Raw genomic sequence first — 21,066 nt, 5'->3', positions numbered from 1 at the left:
GGCTCCAGGGCAGATCCGGGAAATTACAGACCGGTAAGCCTCATTTCGGTGCCAGGCAAAATGGTAGTAACAATCATTAAAAATAAAATTGTGGAACAAGTAAACAAACATGATTTAATGAGACGGAGTCAGCATGGGTTCAGCCGAGGGAGATCTTGCCTCACCAATTTGCTTGACTTCTTCGACGCTGTAAATAAACATGTGGATAAAGGTGAGCTGGTTGATGTAGTGTATCTAGATTTTCAGGAAGCTTTTGACAAAGTTCCTCTTGAGAGGCTCCTGAGAAAATGAAAGAGTCATGGGATAGGTGGCAAAGTTTAGGAATTGGTTATTGGATAGAAAAGAGAGGGTAGGGTTAAATGGAGGAGAGTAGACAGTGGAGTGCCTCAGGGGTCTGTACTGGGACCGGTGCTATTTAACTTATTTATAAACGATCTGGAAATTGGAACGAGTGAGATGTTTACATTTGCAGATGACACTAAACTGTTCAAAGTTGTTAAAACTCATGCAGATTGTGAAAAATTGCAGGCAGGCCTTAGGAAATTGGAATCCAAGTGGCAGATGAAATTTAATGTGAACAAATGCAAAGTGATGCACATTGGGACAAATAACCCAAATCACAGTTACCGGATGCCTACGGTCCACCTTGGGGGTTAGTGCCCAAGAAAAGGATATGGGTGTTATTGTAGATAATACGATGAAACGTTCTGCCCAAAGTGCGGCAGCGGCCAAAAAAGCAAACAAGATGCTAGGAGTTATTTAAAAAGGGATGGTTAACAAGACTAAGAATGTTATAATCCTCTGTATCGCTCCATGGTGCGACCTCACCTAGAGTATTGCATTCAGTTCTGGTCTCCTTATCTCAAGAAAGATATAACAGTTCTAGGAAAGGTTCAAAGAAGAGCGACCAAGATGATAAAGGGGATAGAACTCCTCTCGTATAAGACTAAAAAGGTTAGAGTTCTTCAGCTTAGAAAAGAGACGACTGAGGGGAGTAGAACTCCATCAAAAATTACAAAGACTAGAGGACACTCAATGAAGTTCTAGGGAAATACTTTCATAACCAATAGGAGGAAATAGTTTTTCACTCAGAGAATCGTTAAGCTCTTGAACGCATTGTACGAGGTTGAGAGTGGATAGTGTAGCTGGTTTTAAAGGTTTGGACAATTTCTTGGAGGAAAAATCCATAGTCTGTTAAGCCACTGCTTGCCCTGGATAGGTAGCATGGAATGTTGCTACTCATTGGGTTTTGGCCAGGTACTAGTTACCTAGATTGGCCACCGTGACAACGGGCTACTGGGTTTGATGGACCGTTGGTCTGACCTAGTAAGGTTGTTCTTATGATCCAGAAGCTAAGTTTTTGTTTAGTTTATAAAGATATTGAAAGTAAGACTGATGACGAGTGGACACATAAAGCTTGCAGACAGTGATAGCTTTCTGAGTCTTAAGTGGCGTTGCCGAGGTCTTTTGTGATAAATTCAGTAGGAACAGAGGTGGATATTTTGATAAACAGTACATGCTTAAGAATGACGCTGGAACTAAGAAAATTTGCCAATACGGTGTGGATCATTACTTCATGTTTGATCATCAGTTGGGCCACTCCAAGTACCTCACTAAACCATCCAACCAGTAGTGGTACGTCATTGGTAACTGGGAAGTCAAGCCAGTGTTAGGCAGATTTCTAAGGTCCCTGTGATGGGGTGTATGTCCCATCACATGAGAGAGTACTTTCTCGAGTCTACCCCTCCCCAGAGTTCCCTTAAGGATGAGCAATAGGTAACCATGGTTAAACAGGGAATAGCCAGGTCCACCTAGTTCCTAATGGGGTGGTTCTAGTCATAGTGGAAGACTAGGTGGGTACATGCACATAGGAACCAGCTGTCCCTATTTTCCCAGAGTATTGTGTTGCCCAATAGTAAAGATTGAATGACCTTGCCATTGGACATAAATAAATAATTTGCATCCTAATTTGCATAATAAGTGGATTGCAGAGAAAAGGGGTGATTTATAAAGAAAAAAGACTCCTAAAGCTTTAAATAGCTTTAAAAAGCTAATAGGGAGAGGAACTTTAGCTTGGACCCCCTCAACCCTTAGGGGACATTTTGAGGGCTCAAGAGGGACCTCACCCTGAACTGAAAGGGGGCTTGATTAATGGATTCCCAGCAGAAAGGCACAGTTTGAGTTTTTGAAAACAAGAACTCTGGGGTGACTCTTGAGAGGAGGAATGCGGGCCTAGTGCCTAACTCTCAGTAAGCCTCTATGCATGTGAGCTCTAGTTGGCTAGGATACTCGGTCTACATTCTCGGTAGGCGGTGAATGGACACTTGGACCACAGCCTTGGATGAGTAGAGGAAGAACACTCGGCTTACACCTTCAGGTAGGAATGGCAAGGGACATGACAGTCCCAAGTGTCCTTTTATATCACATTCCCGTTGGATCATGTGCTCTGAGTGCAGGTGCTTTGTAAATCACTGGGGGAGGAGAAGACATCTTAAAGTTGAATTTAGCAAGTGAAATATTGTTACTTAGTAATTTTGTTAGATTGCTAGTTTTATCTTGAATTGGCTATTGGCTAGATTGGATATCCGCAGTATCTTTCTAGATGGTTTTGAAAGACGGTTTTAAAAGACAGACTAGACTGCTTCGGCCTTGTCCACCTGTGAATTCACTCTGCCGCATTACTGATGACATGGCAGAGTGAATTCACGGGCGGAGAAGGCCAAAGAAGCATATTTAGCGTGATGCTGGCCCGACGCTGCTTAAGGAGGTATGTAGGGCTCGCTCGCGGTTGGTGGGGTTCGGAAGGGAGGGAAGGATGGGGGTTCTGCTGCACAAAAGATGGGAGGGACGGAAGGAAAGCTGGGCAAGGGTCCTGCTGCATGATGGGGGGAGGAAAGATGCTGCACATGTGGGGGAGAGAAAAGAAAGAGGAAGAATTGTGAAGGAGAGGAAAGGAGAGATGATCATGTACATACCCTGAAAATAAGACCTAGTGTGTTTTTGGGCCTAAAATTAATATAAGGCACTGTCTTATTTTTGGGTAAACATGGTAAGTACAATACAAAGTCTTTTTGTTTTGGTTTTGTTCTTATGGTGTGAGAAGGTTATCTTGCAATGAAAGCGTCTTGAAATAAGAATGTTTTTAGCTTAGATTTAAATACTGGTAAAGATGATTCTTGTGTGAGTTCATGGAGCATCACATTCCATAATGTTAGGGCTATAATGGAGAAGATTGGTTTACGAGTTGTATCATAGAAGATTTCATGAATATGGGGGGATTACTAGAAGATTTTGAGAGCTGGCTCTTAGCATTCTTGAAGAGGAGTAAAGAAGAATAAGTTTATCAATGAAAGCAGGGGAGTTTGTGAGGGATAAGAGTAAAGGTAGATTATAGGGATGGGATTAGAGGTAAGTTACAAAATTAATCAGGGACCACTGTTCAGGCACTAGGCCTGATGGGCCGCCGCGGGAGCGGACCGCTGAGCAAGATGGACCTCTGGTCTGACTCAGCGGGGGCAACTTCTTATGTTCTTATGTTGTTTTAAAGGTGAGCAGGAGCACTTTGTAGGTGATCTGATGGGAAATAAGTAGCCAGTGTGCATTTCAGAACAGGGGAGTTACGTGATCATATTTTTTTGCTTCATGGATGAGTTTTATGGCAGTGTTTTGAAGAATTTGTAGTCTGCGGATTTCTTTTTGTGTTGAGCCTTGCTATAAGGAATTGCAGTAGTCAAGTTGGGAAATAACAAGGAGCTGAATAAGGATGATTAGAGGAGGGTCTAAAAGCGTAGAAATAGAGCGGATCATTTTTAGTTTAAAGAAGCATTTCTTGACGACCAAGCTTATTTGATCACGGTAGGAAAGTTTTTATTGTCGAGAATAACTCCTAGCAATTTATCCTGGAATCCATTTGGATTGGAATGTTTTCAATGCAGATAGGGATCATAAGATCTTTCTTGTCAGAACAGAGGAACAGAACTCCTTTGGTTTTTCAATGTTTAGGACAAGCATATTTTGGCTCAGCCAAGAGCTGATTTGGTTGAGTTTGCGATTTAAGTCTTGGATCTCTCCTGGGTTATTGGGCTGCAGTGTCCTTTCTTCACCTGGACACGCTGAGAAAGGCGTACTTCAGGAAAGCAAGTTCATCCATGCTGGTGTCACTACTGGTTAAGTGATTTTGAGGTAATAGTTATTATAGCAGAAATTCCCATCTAAGTCAATTAACAAGTACAGTGTTCCCCCGGTCATTCGCGGTCGGCGGTTTGCAGTCCCGGTCATTCGCGATATTTTCTGACCGCGAACCGCCGACAAGGAGAGGCAGGAGAGAGCAGCCGGAGGCCGGCAAGTGCAGGAAATCACTCGCTGTATGCTCCGACTGCCTCTTCCTGCACTAAGTCGGGCCTTATCCAATTAGGAGCTGCTTTGACACGCACATCCTATACAGAATCCGGGCCTAAGCCTGCCTAAGAACCCAAGAGAGTTTCAGAAGATGTGGCAGGAACCTTTCATGATTTCAGCTAGTACGGGGAAGTATTTTCATTAAATAAGATCAGAGTTTACATCTGCACTTTGCTTACATGTGTGAAGTGGTGACACTTAGGAGCATAATCAAAACGTCCAAAGTTGGCACTTGAACGTTTTGCTGACCCAAACCAACTCTCTTCCCCCAGACCCCTTTTCTACCTGAATGTAAACAGCAGCCTTAACTTGGCCAGTGGCAGAACCTGAAGTAGGCTAGACATTGCATATTTGGGTCAAATTTGCTCCACATGATTAGCGTCTTAAAAATCACTTTTTCCTGTTTGTTGTACATTTTTATTTTTAATTATTTGGTGCTTCTGATCTCCTACTTCTTTTTCAAGTGATACTTAGTTGCTATATATTTGAAAATTGCATGACGAAAAAAAATCACTTCCAATGTTGAAAAAAACAAACCCCCAACCTACAGAAGCAGAAAAAGTAACAAGATTATCCCCAACATTAAACCATTTTCAGGGAATATAAGAGAGACCAAACCATTCTCAAAGAAAACCTGAAATTCCACCAGATTCTGAAACAGAAAAACGATTGTGATAAATAGTGGACCAAAGACATTCTAGCTTGGGCTACTCCCATCCTAATATCCCTCCACTTCTTCTCCCTCTTCTTTAACCCCCTTACATCCCCCCTCCCCCCATTTCCCTTCTATTATGTTCTTCCTCTCCTCCATATTCTTCTCTTTACTGTGAGAAGCTTTATCACCGTAGGTCAGCCTCAATGATATTTCTGGACACATTGATCCAAGGCCAGTTCTCCAAGTGCTGACATCTGTGGATAACACATTACAATGCTGGTTCTCAAATGTTTATATCTATGGATACGAGGGTTTAATCCCAGGTCCCCAGGTGGTGACATCTGAGGGTTTATGGATAGCGCTGTGCAATGCCACTTCCCCTTTCAACAGCCAGTGGATAGGAATAATACAGTAGAGGTTTGGCACCAAAACATTTTGGCCGTTTGAGGAGGAGGAAAGCCTGGGTTTGGACAGGAGGGTGTAGAGGAATTGGAGAGTCACCCATCCTGCGAAGTGTCCAGCTCTGCAGATCCTTCGGTTTCCTGTGGAGGAAGAAGAGCAGAGAATTTACAATCTCTCTCTCTCTCAACTACTGAGTCGGTTCTTAAATGTGTCCCCTACTTTCAGGCACTTATTCATCCGGCAGTGGTTGCTGGCAGCTCCATTAGATCCAGGTCGGGGGCAGTTAGTAGGGATTAGTGGGATGCCACTGAATCTCCCGCCAGTGCTTGTTAGCAGGCTAGGACCCTCTCCTACCTGATTAACTGCCCTCTAAGTGCCTACTGTTCATTTGCCTTAATCCACCCATGTTGCCAACCACATTTTACGAGTAGGTTTCCAAGTTTAGGAGTCTCCTTGTTGCAGAAGGAAGCCAAAGGCAGGGAACCTTCATGAGGGACTGATTATCACTTTCCCTTGTAAGGCTGAAGTATGCACAGTTTATGTCGCTCCTCTGAAGGCAGCAGTATAGAGACTGAGCCAATCTATGCCTTCCTCAGAGAAGTCAAACCCCTTGTTCTGATCCCCCTATGTCCGGCCTGCTCACCTCCTCTCCCATCTCCAGGCGCAAAGCCCGCATCTCATCAGCTGTTGTCCTCTCCTCCTCTAGGAAGAAGTCCTTGTCAAGGCGCTCGAGCTGTGGCACTGCAATTAGGGCTTCCATTCGATAGTCATCGGTCTCTGTACAGGGGTTGTCAAACATCGCCAGGGCCCGCAGTCCTCTCAGACAGCCCAGCTTCTGCAGCTCCTTCGTTCTGCTTATCTGGTTTCCTCTAAATGCAAAAGAACAGAGAGAAAGCATTATGAATTGGAGAGAAGTCTAGTCCATTGTTAAAGCCGACGTTTTCACTCTTTTTTTTTTTTTATATACAGTATATGTTTATTGAAAGTGAGAAAGGTCACAACTATACAAAATACAATTTCAACAGCTTAAAGCGCAGAAAAAAGGTCCAAATATCAATAAAAACCAACTAAGGCAACAAACCCATCCAAAATCCCCAAGGTAGAGCAGGGCGATAGTGGAAACTTATCAGGAAAGTGAGAATCACTGATCAAACCAGCCAGTGCAGTGGCCTTCCCCCCCAAATCATCCAACCACACCAATCACTACCAGTCACACAAATAATTGCAATATGTTTTCTTTCCTGGAAGAGTTTCTCTCTTGTTCCTCTCCTCCCTCCTTAATTTGAGGACTATGTAGAAGTTGTATTTGTTTCCTGAGGCCGGCTTTTGGCCTGGTTCATTTTGATTTGAACCCAATAGGTAATTGGATGTATCAGTTTCCTTATATTTCCTGTTAAGCACAATTCTGTACTTAAATGAAAATCAAATAAATCATTAAAAAATAAAAAGAATTGGAGAGCAAAAGAGAAATAAAGAAAAGTGATAAATACAACATCTCTTTAGTCTCTACAAATGAAGGAACAGCTAGAAACAGAGCAGGACACTTTCCCAGAAACACAGGTACATGAGGAGGTCTTCACTCTAGGGATGGCTCCGAGCTCTGACTTTCAAACCTCTCCTGTCCCCTTCTTGCTCAGCTTCATGTTTCTTGTGCCTACAAATGAGTATTCAGATTAAACACACAAGGGCAATTCTATAACTTAGCTATGGGAATGTTTGAATTCCATAGTGTCCTCGCCAGATCAGTCCAGAACTTGTGGATTGTGCCGCTTGACCAGAGAGAGAAAAAACATCCTGCATGCTTTACCCAATAAGGGTACCTTGCAGCCTCAGCCTTCACTAACAGCTTAATTTTTGTTATAAGAGCTTCAAGCGAAATTGAAAACAGATGGTCTATTGCTTTGTTAGTTGAAATACTGAACATCTAGGATTTATTAGGTGAAGCATGCAAAACATTTTCCCCCTCTCTTTCTACCCAATGGTTGATAGCCACAACCAAAAGATTCTGATTTGGTATGGTCAGAATGCCTATATAATTTTTAGGCAGACCTGTGCCTAGATCATCATAACTTTAACCAACTCAGACAAGCCTAGAAGATGGATACTTGCTGAATTTGCTCAAAATAAAGGAGAAATTAGCTTCTTACCTGCTAATTTTCTTTCTTTTGGTCCCTCCAGACCAGCACAGCAGGTGGAGACTAAGACACTGATTTTTGACTGTAGTATAAGTGGGCTGTGCAGTCCCAAGTACAATCAGTCTGACGAATAGTCAAGCAGAACTAAGAAACTAATAACTGAACTATAAACGCCAACATAGAAACATAGAATATGATGGCAAAAAAGGGCCATCGGCCCAACAAGTCTGCCCACACAAGAACCCTCCCCATACAAGAACTTCCTCAAAGTGAACCCACATGTTTATCCCATGTTTTCTTAAAATCGAGCACTTTGCTGGCCTCAACTACCTGAAGTGGAAGATCATTCCAATGATCAACCACCCTTTCCGTGAAGAAATACTTCCTAATGTCACCATGAAATCTCCCACCCTTGATTTTTAACGGATGCCCTCTTGTTATCGTAGGTCCTGTAAGGAAAAAGATGTCTTCTTCCACCTCAATACGGTCAGTAACATATTTGAACGTGTCTATCATGTCTCCCCTCTCTCTGTGTTCCTTGAGAGAGTATAGCTGCAACTTACCTAGACGTTCTTCATATGGGAGATCCTTGAGTCCTGAGACCATCCTAGTGGCCATTCGCTGAACCGACTCCATTCTCAGCACATCCTTGTGATAATGTGGCCTCCAAAATTCAACACAATATTCCAGATGAGGTCTCACCATGGACCTTTACAGCGGCATTACAACTTCGGGCTTTCGGATGACAAAACTTCTACGGATGCAACCTAGCATTTGTCTAGCCTTAGATGAAGCTCTCTCCACTTGATTGGCAATCTTCACTAATGATTACTCCCAGGTCCCGTTCTGCAGCAGTTCTTGTTAAGATCTCACCATTCAGGGTGTAAATTCTGCAGAGGTTTCCGCTATCAAGGTGCATAACCTTACACTTTTTGGCTTTAAAACTCAGCTTCCAAGTAGTGGACCTTTGTTCCAATAAAAGCAGGTCCTGCGTCATAGTGTTGGGCCCGGTTTCTCTGCCTACTACGTTGCACAGTTTAGCGTCGTCAGCAAATAATGCAATTTTACCCTGAAGCAGGTCCCGTACAAAGATATTAAATAGGATTGGACCCAAGACAGAGCCCTGCGGCACTCTACTGATCATTTCCGACGTTTCGGATGGAGTACCATTTACCAACACCCTTTGAAGTCTGCCACTGAGCCAGTCTTTAACCCATGCAGTCAATGTTTCTCCTAGCCCCATCAAACTCATCTTGTTCAATAACCTGCGGTGTGGGACACTATCAAAAGCCTTACTGAAGTCCAAATACACGATATCCAGGGATTCTCCCTTAACTAACTTTTTCATTACCCAGTCAAAGAAGCTGATCAGATTGGATTGGCAGGATCTTCCTTTTGTAAATCCATGCTGGTGGGGATCCCTCAGCCTCTCGTCGTTCAGAATCGTATCTAATTTGAGAAGCAAGGGTCCACTGAGGAGTGCAAAGATGTAGCCTTGCCAGTGGTGTCGCATGGACAGTGGAAGCCATGTGGCCTAGAAGAACCATCATGTGCCTGGCAGAGATGGATTAAAGAGGAAGCAGTTCATATTGTGGGGATCCGGGATTGCCAACCAAGTACGAATCTGGATATATTAGCGACAGCGTGGGCTGAGGACTTGCATTGCTAGTTGACTGCTCAACAGTTACAATGGGTCCTGAAGAACATTCAGAAGGTGTCACCCAATATTACTCACTGGGAAATGCAATTGAAAATTGTTCTTAGACTTTACATTCCACCGGAACGTGCAGCCCGGATGGGGATTACTGCATCGCATTCTTGCCCGAAATGCAATCAGGCTCACGCATCTTTGAGTCACATGTTTTGGGCCTGCCCCGCAATCCAACAGTTTTGGAGACATCTTGGCCTATATACCACATCGCTTTGGGGAAGGCGATGGCTTACGCAACCGAGGGCGTTATTTGGATTTTATAATATAGCCTCTTCCAAACCCAGGGGAATGTCAGCATTTATCTCCAGAGCCCTTTTGATGGGAAAAAAAGCCATCCTCACCAACTGGCTCTCCCGTGATCCCCCGTCATATGCACAATGGAGATCCCTAATGATAGTGCACGCAACACTGGAGAGACGCATGGTGGGAGACTTGACTCTTGGCCCGGGTCGCAAATTTTGTCAGGTGTGGGAGCACTTCTGGCAGGACCTCACACCGCGTGCTCGCAGTAGACTTTTGAATCTTTAAGATTTTATTCCCACTCTCAACTGTTGGACTGGCCATGGATTCTTGGGGAGGGGAGGGGAGGGGGGATGGGAGGGGAACTGATTATATTGTTGAAAATGTTATTTCCTGAATGGTACTACTGTTTGTATTTGCTTCTTACTGCTGGAATAATAAAAATCAGTTAAACATAAAGAGGAATCAGTTGCTGACAAAGGTGGATGAAAGCCTGAAGGCAATCTTGAGGAAGAAATGCTCTCATGAGAGTGGTGTCTAGGATTGCCCCAATGAACTGCAGATGTTGAGTTGGAAGAAGATGTGATTTGGGGAAGTTGACTTTGAATCCTAGTATCTGAAGAAAATAAATAGTCTGAGATGTTGCTTGAACCACTTCCTGAGATGAAACAGCCTTGATCAACCAGTCATCCAGGTAAGGGAAGACTTGAAGGCTGTGTGATCGGAGAGATGCGGCCACTACAATGAGGCACTTCCTGAAGACCCTGGAAGAAGATGCCAGGCCGAAGGGAAGAACCTTGTACTGGTAATGACATCGATTGATTTGGCAATGGAGTTACTTCCTGGAAGCTGGATGAATTGGAATATGTGTATAGACTTCCTTGAGATCCAGAGATCATGGACAGTTGTTCTGATTGAGGAGAGGATAAAGCAGGGCGAGGGATAACATCCTGAATTTTTCCTTGACTAGAAATTTGTTGAGAGCTCTGAGATCAAGGATGGGTCTCAGTCTTCTTCGGGACTAAAAAGTAACGGGAGTAGAATCCCTGCTTCTGCTGATTGAGAGGAACTTCCTCGATGGCATTCAGCAGGAGAAGGGATTGAACCTCCTGCAGAAGGGAGGACTGTGCAGGGTCCAAAGCAGACTATCTTGAAGGATGGTTGGTGGCAGGGTTTGAAAATTGAGAGTGTAACCTTGACGAATGATGGTGAAGACCCAGAGGTCTGATGTTATGAGCTCCCAGCGAGCTATGAAAGATTGGAGACGGCCTCCGATGGGCAGAGGTGAAGTCTGTAGAATGGTGATGTTGGCTATGCTCTGAAAAAACACGTCATAAAGGCTGCGTAGACTTTTGGGGGGCAGCCTGTTGTTTTTGCTGTTGTTGATGTGGTTGCTGTTGCCTCTGTCTCCTGGGTTGAGGCAGAACAGGAGTCGTAGGTTTCACAGCAAACCTTCTTTGATATGAAGAAGCTGGTCTGAAGGGACAAGAAGGTGGAGGCTTCTTTTTGGGCTTGACCAGAGTGTCCCATCTAGTTTCATGGGCAGACAACTTCTGTGTGGCCGTGTCCATGGAAGCACCAAAAAGCTCGTCCCCCAGACAAGGTGCATTGGCTAACCTGTCCTGATGATTGACATCCAGCTCAGAAACTCAAAGCCAGGCCAGACGTCTCATGGCCACTGACATTGCTGCAGCATGTGAGCTAAGTTAGAAGGTATCATAGACGGAACGAACCATGTACTTGCGGAGCTGGAGCAGGTCATAAATGAAATGTTGAAAAGCAGGAAGCTTACGTTCCAGAAGATATTTTTGGAATGTGGCAACTTGACTAAATGCTTAATATAAAAAAAGAAGTGAAAAGTGTTGCCAGACCTGTTGGCTAACATAGCATTTATATATATATATATATATATATATATAATATATATATATACAGGGCATAGACACTAGCCCCTGAAGATTTCTTTAGGGTTGATTTCACCATGAGAGATTCATGGGGGAGCTGTGGTTTGTCAAACCCGGGAATAGGAACTATCCTATAGAGAGAATCCAGCTTGCAAGGAGCCACAGGGATGGTAAGAGGTGTTTCTAGATTCTTGTAAAAGGTTTCCCGTAATATATCATGGAGGGGAAGCTTTTTTTTTTTTTTTTTTAATTCTTTATTCATTTTATAATTCACAACAAGTGTACAGTAAATATCAAACAATTAGAATACAATATCACTTAAAAATCTACCATATCATACAACAAAAAGATATAATCCCCACCCCCTCCCACTTGCATATACAACAAAAAATATGAATATAATATCTTATCATTCATATATATTATTAATAGAAATCCAACCCCCCTCCTCGATCCACATGTAAGAATTAAAATTGGGAAAAGTGTAAATTATTAATTAGAATAATTTAAAAATGGCCCCCACACATCCTTAAATTTATTATAGTAACCTTTTTGAACTGCCAACGCTCTTTCCATTTTAAACACATGACATACTGAATTCCACCAGAAACAATAATTCAACCTTGTACAATCTTTCCAGTTATACGTTATTTGTTGAATGGCAACTCCTGTTAATATCATCAAAAGCTTATTATTATTAGCAGATATTTGAGGCTTAGCTCTCATCAGCATGCCAAATAAAATTGTGTCGTATAATGCTACATAATTTTCCATTAAATGATTTATTTGATCCCAAATAGAGATCCAAAAATTTTTAATGAACGGACAATAAAACAACAAGTGATCTAAAGTTCCAGCCTCAAGGTTACAATGCCAACATCTATTAGACCTAGAGCAATCCAATTTTTGTAAACAAACAGGGGTCAAGAGTGCTCTATGCAACAGGAAAAACCATGTTTGCCAGAAGCAGACATTGTACACTTCAACCTCCAGGACCAAATACGTGGCTACTGAGATGCATTAATTTGATGCTTAATCTCAATGCTCCAAATATCTCTAAGTCCAGTTTTTGGTTTCTTATTTTCATAGCCAGATAATAATTTATACCACTGCGCGGCTTGGTGACCCAAGAAGTCTGCCTGAAAGCATAGGAAATCTAAACTAAATTGATTATTAAGAGATTTTATTTTATTTATTATATACCGCTATACCGTGAGGTTCAAAGCAGTTTACAATGAAGATAGATTAAAGATACATTAAAATAAAATAAATAAAAATGGTACTTTGGATTTCCCTAGCTGTCCCGAAGGCTCACAATCTAGCTAAAGTACCTGAGAAAACAATAAATAAAAATAAAATAAATGAAATGAAATGAAATAAAGTAAATTCCAGTCAGACAATAGGATCTGATGTTAGAAGTTCATGAAGACGATATGCCAAGGAGCGAAAGCTGGTATGCTCCTTGAGCCCTGATGTATGCAGCCAAGCCAACACACAATATTTCAGCCATGAGGTTCCCCAGGAAGTAGTAATGAGTGCCAAAATACAGGCTAGTCATTTAGATCAGAGTCAATGCAATGCTAAAATGCAGGCATGTCATTTGGATCAGATGGCCTCTGCAACAGCCAGACAACCGCCACTATCATCTCGGTGCATCAGTTGCATTAAACGATCAACTGCTACCATTCTCAGATCCGATATCTAGTATGGTATAGAACCCTGCTGGATCAGGGGAGGGGCGGAGCTTTGCTCTTATGTCCCCGCCGCTGCTTCTGCTGCCTGCCGCTGTTTTCGGTGCAGCCCCAGCGTCTACTTGTGCTCACCGTTATCCCCTACTGAATCAGGGGAGAAGGAAGGAAGGACGCAGAAAGGGCCTCTGCTGAAAATGCACCATTCTAGGCCTTTAGGTTTGTAGACAGTTATGCTGCGATTCTATAACTGTCAAACTCTTCCTCTCCTAACATTTGATTACTGTAGTGAAGAGAGCACCGAAGTAAAAGACTTGCTGCTCCAGTGTTTTATGAGTGTTAACCATGTCAAAAAAGAAGAGGGAAAAAGATTTTTGAGTTTTCTGTTCAGCTGGAATCCCAACTTTATTAAAATGATCCATGGGACCATTAAAAACCAACTGCAGTGTTTTCCACAATCCCTGATGGTAAACATTGCAGAAATGTATTTCCGGGCTTGGAAGAAGGCTTCTGGGGATATTTTGGAGGCTATTGAACATACCTGCATACAAGACTTCATGCATCATGGTATTCATCTTCCCAGAAATTCACCTGTGCATCCCAAAGTGCGAAAGGCCAGAAACTCACAGGTTCGATCAAATGCTGCTCTGCTCTTTGTAGAAGCATTTCCAATAAGAGATCCTCACCTTAACAACGAGGAAATGGATAATGAAATTCAGAAACAGTTTGATGAACTTTTTAATCTTCTAGAAGATCCCCATCCACTGGTACGATCTACAGGTGTTCTTGGTGTTTGCAAAATAACAGCTAAATACTGGGAAATGATTCCTCCAGCCATTCTTACAGAGCTTGTGAGAAAGATACTTGTAGATCTGGCTTCAGATGTCAGCTCAGCTGATGTGCGATGCTCTGTTTTTAAGTGTCTACCTATACTTTTAGACAATAGGCTATGCCACCCATTATTAGAACAACTCCTTCCGTCGCTAAAATACAGTCTTCATGACAATTCGGAGAAAGTACGAGTGGCGTTTGTTGATATGCTGCTGAAAATAAAAGCCATCAAGGCTGCTAAGTTCTGGAAAATTTGCCCCATGGAGCATCTTTTGACTCGCCTGGAAGTTGATTCACAGCCTGTGGCCAGACGAATAGTGAACCTGCTGTTTAATTCATTCTTTCCTGTTAGTCAAGCAGAAGAAGTATGGTGTGAGCGCTGTGTCACACTAATCCAGATGAATCCAATGGCAGCAAGGAAGTTCTTTCTGTATACTTATGAGCACACTGCTCCTACCAACATAGCTAAGTTGATGCTGACTATCAGATGTTGTTTAAATGCCTGCATTCAAAGGACTGGTGCAAGGAACGAGCAAGAAACAGATGATGAAGATAATGAAAAGGAGAATTCAAGTAGTCACGACATCCATCAGCTCGACTTACCTTCGGAGTTTCACAACAAAGTCGCGGGATCCGTGCGATATAGGGATCGCAGCGGCAGCAGGGCGTGAGTTCCCTATCAACCTCAGCTCCTGCGGCACTGGCACACATAGAGATCGGCACCAGATGGCTTTCTTCAGAGGAGGAAAACTGGTATCTACCGCAGACTTAATCTGGAGCAGTCTCCTTGAAGCACTCATTCAGGGTAGCAGCTGGAGCACGGGCAGTGAGACATAAGGACTGTAAGGAGGAGACCATCACATTGGAGGAGACAAGGCTTCCTGGGACTATCAACCTTATTAACTATCAAACTATCAACTATTTCTTTCTCTCCTCTCCTCTATCTTCCATAATACTTAATTCAATACATTCCTGTTAGAATGTTTTCTTTCTTATTTTTTCCTTTTTCTGAACTCTTCACTTCTTTACTAATCTCTAGGCACTTTAGTTAGATTGTGAGCCTTCGGGACAGTGAGGGAATTTCAAAGTGCCTTTCTTGCTCATAATTTTAATGTATATTTTCTGTAACCGCTTTGAACCTAACGGATGTAGCGGTATATAAGAAATAAATTACATTACATTACATTACATTTCCAAGATGTTTTCTGACTCACCTGAGTGAAAATTAAAAGAAAAAAGTGCAGAACCCTGTAAAACTATGAATAAGGTATATGAAAGGAACAAAATAAACTAGAACTCAACAAAGAAAACTAAATATAACTAAAAACTTAAAAATATAAGAGCGAGACACTGAAGCCCGGGTCTTACTCAGGCAACATGAATAGCCTGCTTCAGTTGCAACCATTTATAACTTTGTTTTTTATCAAGACCAAATTTTATTTGCAACTGTGAAAAATCCAGCATGGAGAGGAAGCTTGAGAAGTTCCTTGGGTTGTTGATCGTAGTCCAAGGCATTCAGGAACTCTTTAGATCTTTTAGAGTCAGCTTCCAAGGGAATGGATAAGGTCTCAGACATTTCCCTTAGAAATTTAGAGAAAGATAGTTTTTCGGACATGACAGGAGCCTCTGGAGAAGAGTGGCAAATGGATTCATCATCTGAAGAACCCTCCTCATCAGATAGAATAGGTTCTTGCTCAGAATCGCCCTAGAGATCTGAATCCTGAGTTGTCTGGGGTCTGTGCTTAGCACTTGGTGTCAAAGGTTCGAGATGTTTTAACTTCTTTAGTGCCTTTCCGGACCGCACCGACATGGTCTCACATCGTGTCTGGGCTGAAGACAACCGGTATCGGCAACTCATCGGTGTCGGCTCCTTAATGAGAAGTGGTGGTACCGATGGAGACTCCTGTGCAGGTGCAACAGGTGTCGAGGTCTCAGACCGGACTGGCACCAGGGGAATCAGTGTCGACATGGGCAGAGTCTGAGTCGGCACCAGCAATTGGAACTACTCCCGTAATTCCTCTTGTAGAACTCTTTAATCTGTTGCTTAAGAGTAAGCATTGGTACTGCTGGCTTTTTTGCCAGTACCTTTGAGGCACTCATCGAGATCGGAGCGGAGCATTTCTTGGGTCTCCTTGAGGTCGACAGAACTTGACTCACTGCTGCTTTGACCTGAGACCCAGAGGGGGTGGGGGAAGGCTTCTTAGCCAGTTTACCCACTGAAGTGTTTGACACCAAAGATGGATCCACCGATGTTGATTTGGGAAGTACCACCGTCAGTAGCGGTGTCTAATCATACTCCATTGCGACACCAAAGAGGAGACGCTGCTGAATCCAGGTGGTTCATGAGAGTCCTCTTCTGTAGAGACGAACAGCGGGAACAGATTTCTGGATGGTGCTCAGGCCCCAAGCACTGGAGACACCAGCGATGTGGGTCAGTCACAGAGATGGGGTGAGCACAACGTCCACACTTTTTGAAACTCGTCTGCGGGCGAGACATTGAAGGGAAATTAAAATCCGAGACCAAGGTGGTCAAACAGGCCTCGCTGGGCTGAACCGCGAAAGGGAGAAAACAAAAATTTTTACAATTTTTTTTTTTACAAAAAAAGAAAACAGATAAAATAAAAAGAAAACTGACTGAAAAGTCAGAAATCTGCGAGAGTAGGAAGACAGCAAGAAACTTTTTTCTTTATTCATTTTTAAACTTTCATCAAGTGTACAAAAATTCATAATAAACACTATTAATTAGACCACTTGAACATCTTGTATCCTATAAATATAAATGCAACCCTCCTCCCACCCTCCCTCTAATCCCATTATTCATTATAAGATCATAAACCCTACAATTGAAACCCTCCCCCCACCCAACACTAAGTGGTGTATAATTAATAGAAAAATGGCATTTAATCATGACAAAAAGATGTTAATGGCTCCCATATTTTTATAAAATTTTTATACTTTCCATTCTGTACCGCCAATGATCTTTCCATTCTATATATGTGACATAACGAATTCCACCAGAAATTAAAATTAAGCCTACTGTGGTCTTTCCAGTTATTAGTAATATGTTGGATGGCAATTCCAGTCATGATCAATAAAAGTTTATTATTACACGATGATATCTGACTCTTTTTCCTCATAGACATTCCAAATATCACAGTATCATAAGATAACGTACATGGTTTTCCAATAAACAATTTATTTGATCCCAAATTGAATTCCAAAAGGCTAAGATATGGGGACAGTAATACAAAAGATGATCCAAAGTCCCTACATCCAGATTACAATACCAGCATCTATTAGACAAGGAACTATTTAATTTTTGTAATCTAACTGGAGTCCAAAAAGCTCTATGCAACAGAAAAAACCAAGTTTGCCTCATAGACGCTGACATTGTACATCTCATTCTCCAAGACCAAATTTGTGGCCATTGAGATGCTGAAATCTGATGCTTAATCTCAATGAACCATCATTTATAAATCGGATGCTTATCCCGTATAACTTATCACGCACTCTTCGATCTTTAGCGCAAGGATTATTGGCAGTTCCTTCTTTAAAAGTTGTAGGCACTAGACGTCACGACATGTTTTCAATAGTGGCCCCCCAAACTTGGAACTCTCTACCACAATACATAAGAGTTGAAAAGGAACTCAGTCTCTTTAAAAATAAACTAAAAACTTTCCTTTTTAAAGATGCCTTTAGTCTCTAAAATAAACATAATTTAAGCAGTGTAGCCAAGTCATCCCTCCTTATGTTTTTCCTTGAATGTTCTCTTTTCTTTTTTTCCAAAACATTTACTATGTAACTTTTCCCCTTTTATCCTTTCATGTTTTTGTTACGTTTGTTTATGAGTCTGTTTTTTACCCTCTTTTTACATAATATTATTTGTATGTTTTTTTAATATGTTTATATAACTTATTGTAATTCGCTTAGTAAATTATGGATAGGCGATTCATCAAATTAATAAATAAACTTAAACTTAATGCTCCAAATATCCCTAAGACCATTTTTAGGCTTTTTTTTTAACCAAATCACTAATAGTTTTATACCACTGTGCGGCCTGGTGACCGAAAAAGTCCACCTGAAAACATAAAAACTCCATACTGTATTGGGTAGTAAGAGTTTTCCATTCAGGGAACCCTGCCTGAATCACCTGCTTCAATTTCAACCAATGAAAACATTGTGATTTATGAAGCCCAAATTTATGTTGCAATTGTGTAAAATCAAGCAGTTTACCATTAGAAATAACATCATTTAAAGTTCAAATTCCTGCAATTATCCAATGCTTCCAGACTACCTTGAATCCGCCAATTTGAATCTTGGAGTTTAGCCATATGGTTTGATTAGTTGATTTATTAATAGGAATAGCTGTTAAGTTACTGACAAATCGTAAGGTTTTCCAAGTAACCATTAAAATTCTATTTTGTTTGTATAATCTGGACATCTTGATACTGAGAACATGAGAAACATGTAAAGGAAACATGAGTCGCCATTCCAAATGTAACCAATTAGGAGTGTATTCAATGAGCTCCGGGAGGTCCCAATACATACCTTGACGTAAAATATAGGCCTGATGGTACCTATAAAAATTTGGAAAATTTACCCCAGCCTCCTTAATTGGCTTTTGTAAAGATACTAAGGCAATTCTAGGAGTTTTACCAAGCCAAATAAATTTGATAATAATTGAATTCAATTTTTTATAGAAAGACCCCTGAAAAAATACTGGTATCATACCCATTTGATAACAAACCACAGGCAATATCATCATTTTAACAGTTTGAACTCTCCCCCACCAAGATAAATGTAATGGATTCCAATGTTCACATAATTCTGTAACCTTTTTTAATAAAAGTTTTTCATTCTCTTTTACCATATCATCTACTGTATTTTTGATCCATATTCCTAAATATTTTAATCCATCTTCCTTCCAAACAAAAGAAAATGAATCAAACATACTTTTTAAACAATGTACATTGAGTGGAAGAATTTCAGATTTATTCTAATTTATTTTGTAACCTGAAAATTTACCAAACATTTCAATCAACTCTAACAAGCAAGGAATGGAGGAACCTGGATTTCTCAAATATAGTAAAATATCATCAGCATAAGCAGAGAACTTATACTCCCAATCATTACGAGGAATACCCTGTATCCCCTTTGCCTGTTGAATAGCTAACAACAAGGGTTCCAAAACTATATCAAAAAGCAAAGGAGATAGTGGACAACCCTGTCTAACTCCCCTATGCAATTGAAAACGATCCGATAAATTATTATTAATATATAATCTTGCCACAGGGGGGCTATACAAAGATTGAATCATTTGAATAAATCCCGAACCCATACCAAACCATTCCAATGCCTGATACATGAACTTCCATTCCACTCTATCAAATGCTTTTTCCTCATCTAAAGATATGGCAAAAGCCGGTTCATTCATGCTTTTAGTTAAATTTAAAGTGTGAAAAGCCAATCTAGTGTTACTAGAAGAATGTCTGTTCGCAAATGAATCCAGTTTGGTGTACATCAATTATGAAAGGGAGAGTCTTAGCCAATCTCAAGGCCAAAGTTTTAGCTAGTAATTTTCCATCCACATTAATTAAAGATATCGGCCTATAATTTGAGACCAAAGTGGCTTTGGCAAAACAATAGTCAAAGATTCTGCCATAGTACCAGTAATACAATCCTTATTTAGTTGAAACTGATATAAATTTAATAAATGGGGTAGTAAAGAATTTTGAAATGTTTTATAAAATTCCACTGTAAAACCATCCCCACCTGGAGCGGATCCAACTCTAATGTAATGTAATTTATTTCTTATATACCGCTACATCCGTTAGGTTCTAAGCGGTTTGAAGAAAATATACATTAAGATTATAAATGAGAAGTAAGAAGGTACTTAAAAAATTCCCTTACTGTCCCGAAGGCTCACAATCTAACTAAAGTACCTGGAAATTAATAAAGAAGAGAAAATAAAGATGGTTGAAAAAAGAAAAATTCTATGTGAATTTATAGGATGGAAATTAAACTGACAGTGAAGAACTGTATGAAAAATACATATGGAATGCAGTTAGAGAGGGTAGGTTACAATCTATTTATGGTATTTGTTTAATTGGAAGGTGTTAAGGTGGGTAATTTGGGGGAAGGTTATCTGAAGGTAGGTGAATCTTCTGGAGGTAAAAGAGGAGGGGTTAAGATATTTGGATGAATTTTTTGAAAAGCAGGGTTTTGATTTCTTTTCTGAATGTTTTGAAGTTGTCTGATATTGTCATAAGATTGGAGATGGAATGGTTGATTTTTGCTGCTTGTGTTGCTAGAAGGTTGTCAAACATTTTCTTGCGTTGTGTGCCTTTGAGTGGGGGGAAGGCAAAAGGGTTTGAGGTTCTTCTGTGTCTTGAGGTGGAGATTTGGTTTAAGCGGTTATTTAGATAGGAGGGGGAAGAGCCGTGTAATGCTTTGAATATCAGGCAGTAGAATTTGAATTGGATTCGTGCTTGTATGGGTAGCCAGTGAGAGTCTAAGAAGGCAGTTGTTATGTGATCATATTTTTTGAGTGAGCAGATCAATCTGAGGGCGGTGTTTTGTATGGTCTGGAGTTGTTTTATCATAGTGGCTGGACAAGGAAGATATAGGGAGTTGCAATAATCCAGCAGACCTAAGACTAGGGATTGGACGATTAGTCTAAATTGTGTTTGGTCAAAGAATTTTCTGATTTTACGGAGATTTCTCATGGTTAGAAAAGCTTTCTGGGTTGTTTTGTTGATCTGGGGCTGCATTGTGCAACATCTGTCTATCGTAACTCCTAGGAGTTTTAGTTCGGGTTGTATTGGGTAAGAGACTTCAACGTTGTTCCTAATTCTTTTAATGATATAGGCTCATCTAAACTTCTTTTTATATGATCAGGAAGTTTTGGACCCTCTAATAAATTTAAAAATTCCACACCATTTTGAACTTTATCATCATAAGACTCGCTGGAATACAAATCTTTATAAAAATTAAGAAATTGACTTAAAATATTACTAATCTGAGTGTGTGTATTTCCTTTTTCATCTTTTATTGCTATTATTTTTGCTCTTCTTTTTTTGCTTTAAGATAATTTGCAAGTAGT

At 41.0% G+C, this 21,066-nt stretch overlaps 2 protein-coding genes across 3 annotated transcripts in view; one reads left to right on the top strand and one right to left on the bottom strand.

Moving 5' to 3' along the window:
- The window catches only part of ENO2 (enolase 2), a 73,672-nt gene that overhangs the window by 719 nt on the left and 51,887 nt on the right, over window positions 1-21,066 (top strand). Inside the window, exon 1 of one of the 2 annotated variants that reach the window (XM_033924175.1) lies at window positions 2,196-2,377. The exons of the other annotated variant lie outside the window; for it this stretch is intronic. Within the exon in view, the coding sequence (XP_033780066.1) occupies window positions 2,342-2,377 (36 nt within the window). The 5' untranslated portion in view covers window positions 2,196-2,341. Of the gene's footprint in view, window positions 1-2,195; window positions 2,378-21,066 lie in introns of those variants that run through there. 2 annotated transcript variants of the gene reach the window in all.
- Window positions 4,802-21,066, bottom strand: part of LRRC23 (leucine rich repeat containing 23) — a 53,955-nt gene continuing 37,690 nt past the window's right edge. Inside the window, exons 6-7 of the mRNA XM_033924182.1 lie at window positions 6,099-6,324; window positions 4,802-5,595 (exon numbers count right to left, since the gene is read on the bottom strand). Coding sequence (XP_033780073.1) covers window positions 5,551-5,595; window positions 6,099-6,324 — 271 coding nt within the window. The 3' untranslated portion in view covers window positions 4,802-5,550. The remainder of the gene's footprint in view (window positions 5,596-6,098; window positions 6,325-21,066) is intronic.

The sequence above is a fragment of the Geotrypetes seraphini genome, chromosome 16, assembly GCF_902459505.1.
Source record: "Geotrypetes seraphini chromosome 16, aGeoSer1.1, whole genome shotgun sequence".
Taxonomy (NCBI): domain Eukaryota; kingdom Metazoa; phylum Chordata; class Amphibia; order Gymnophiona; family Dermophiidae; genus Geotrypetes; species Geotrypetes seraphini.
The sequence above is the reverse complement of the archived record's forward strand: the minus strand, read 5'-3'. Positions and strand labels throughout refer to the sequence as shown.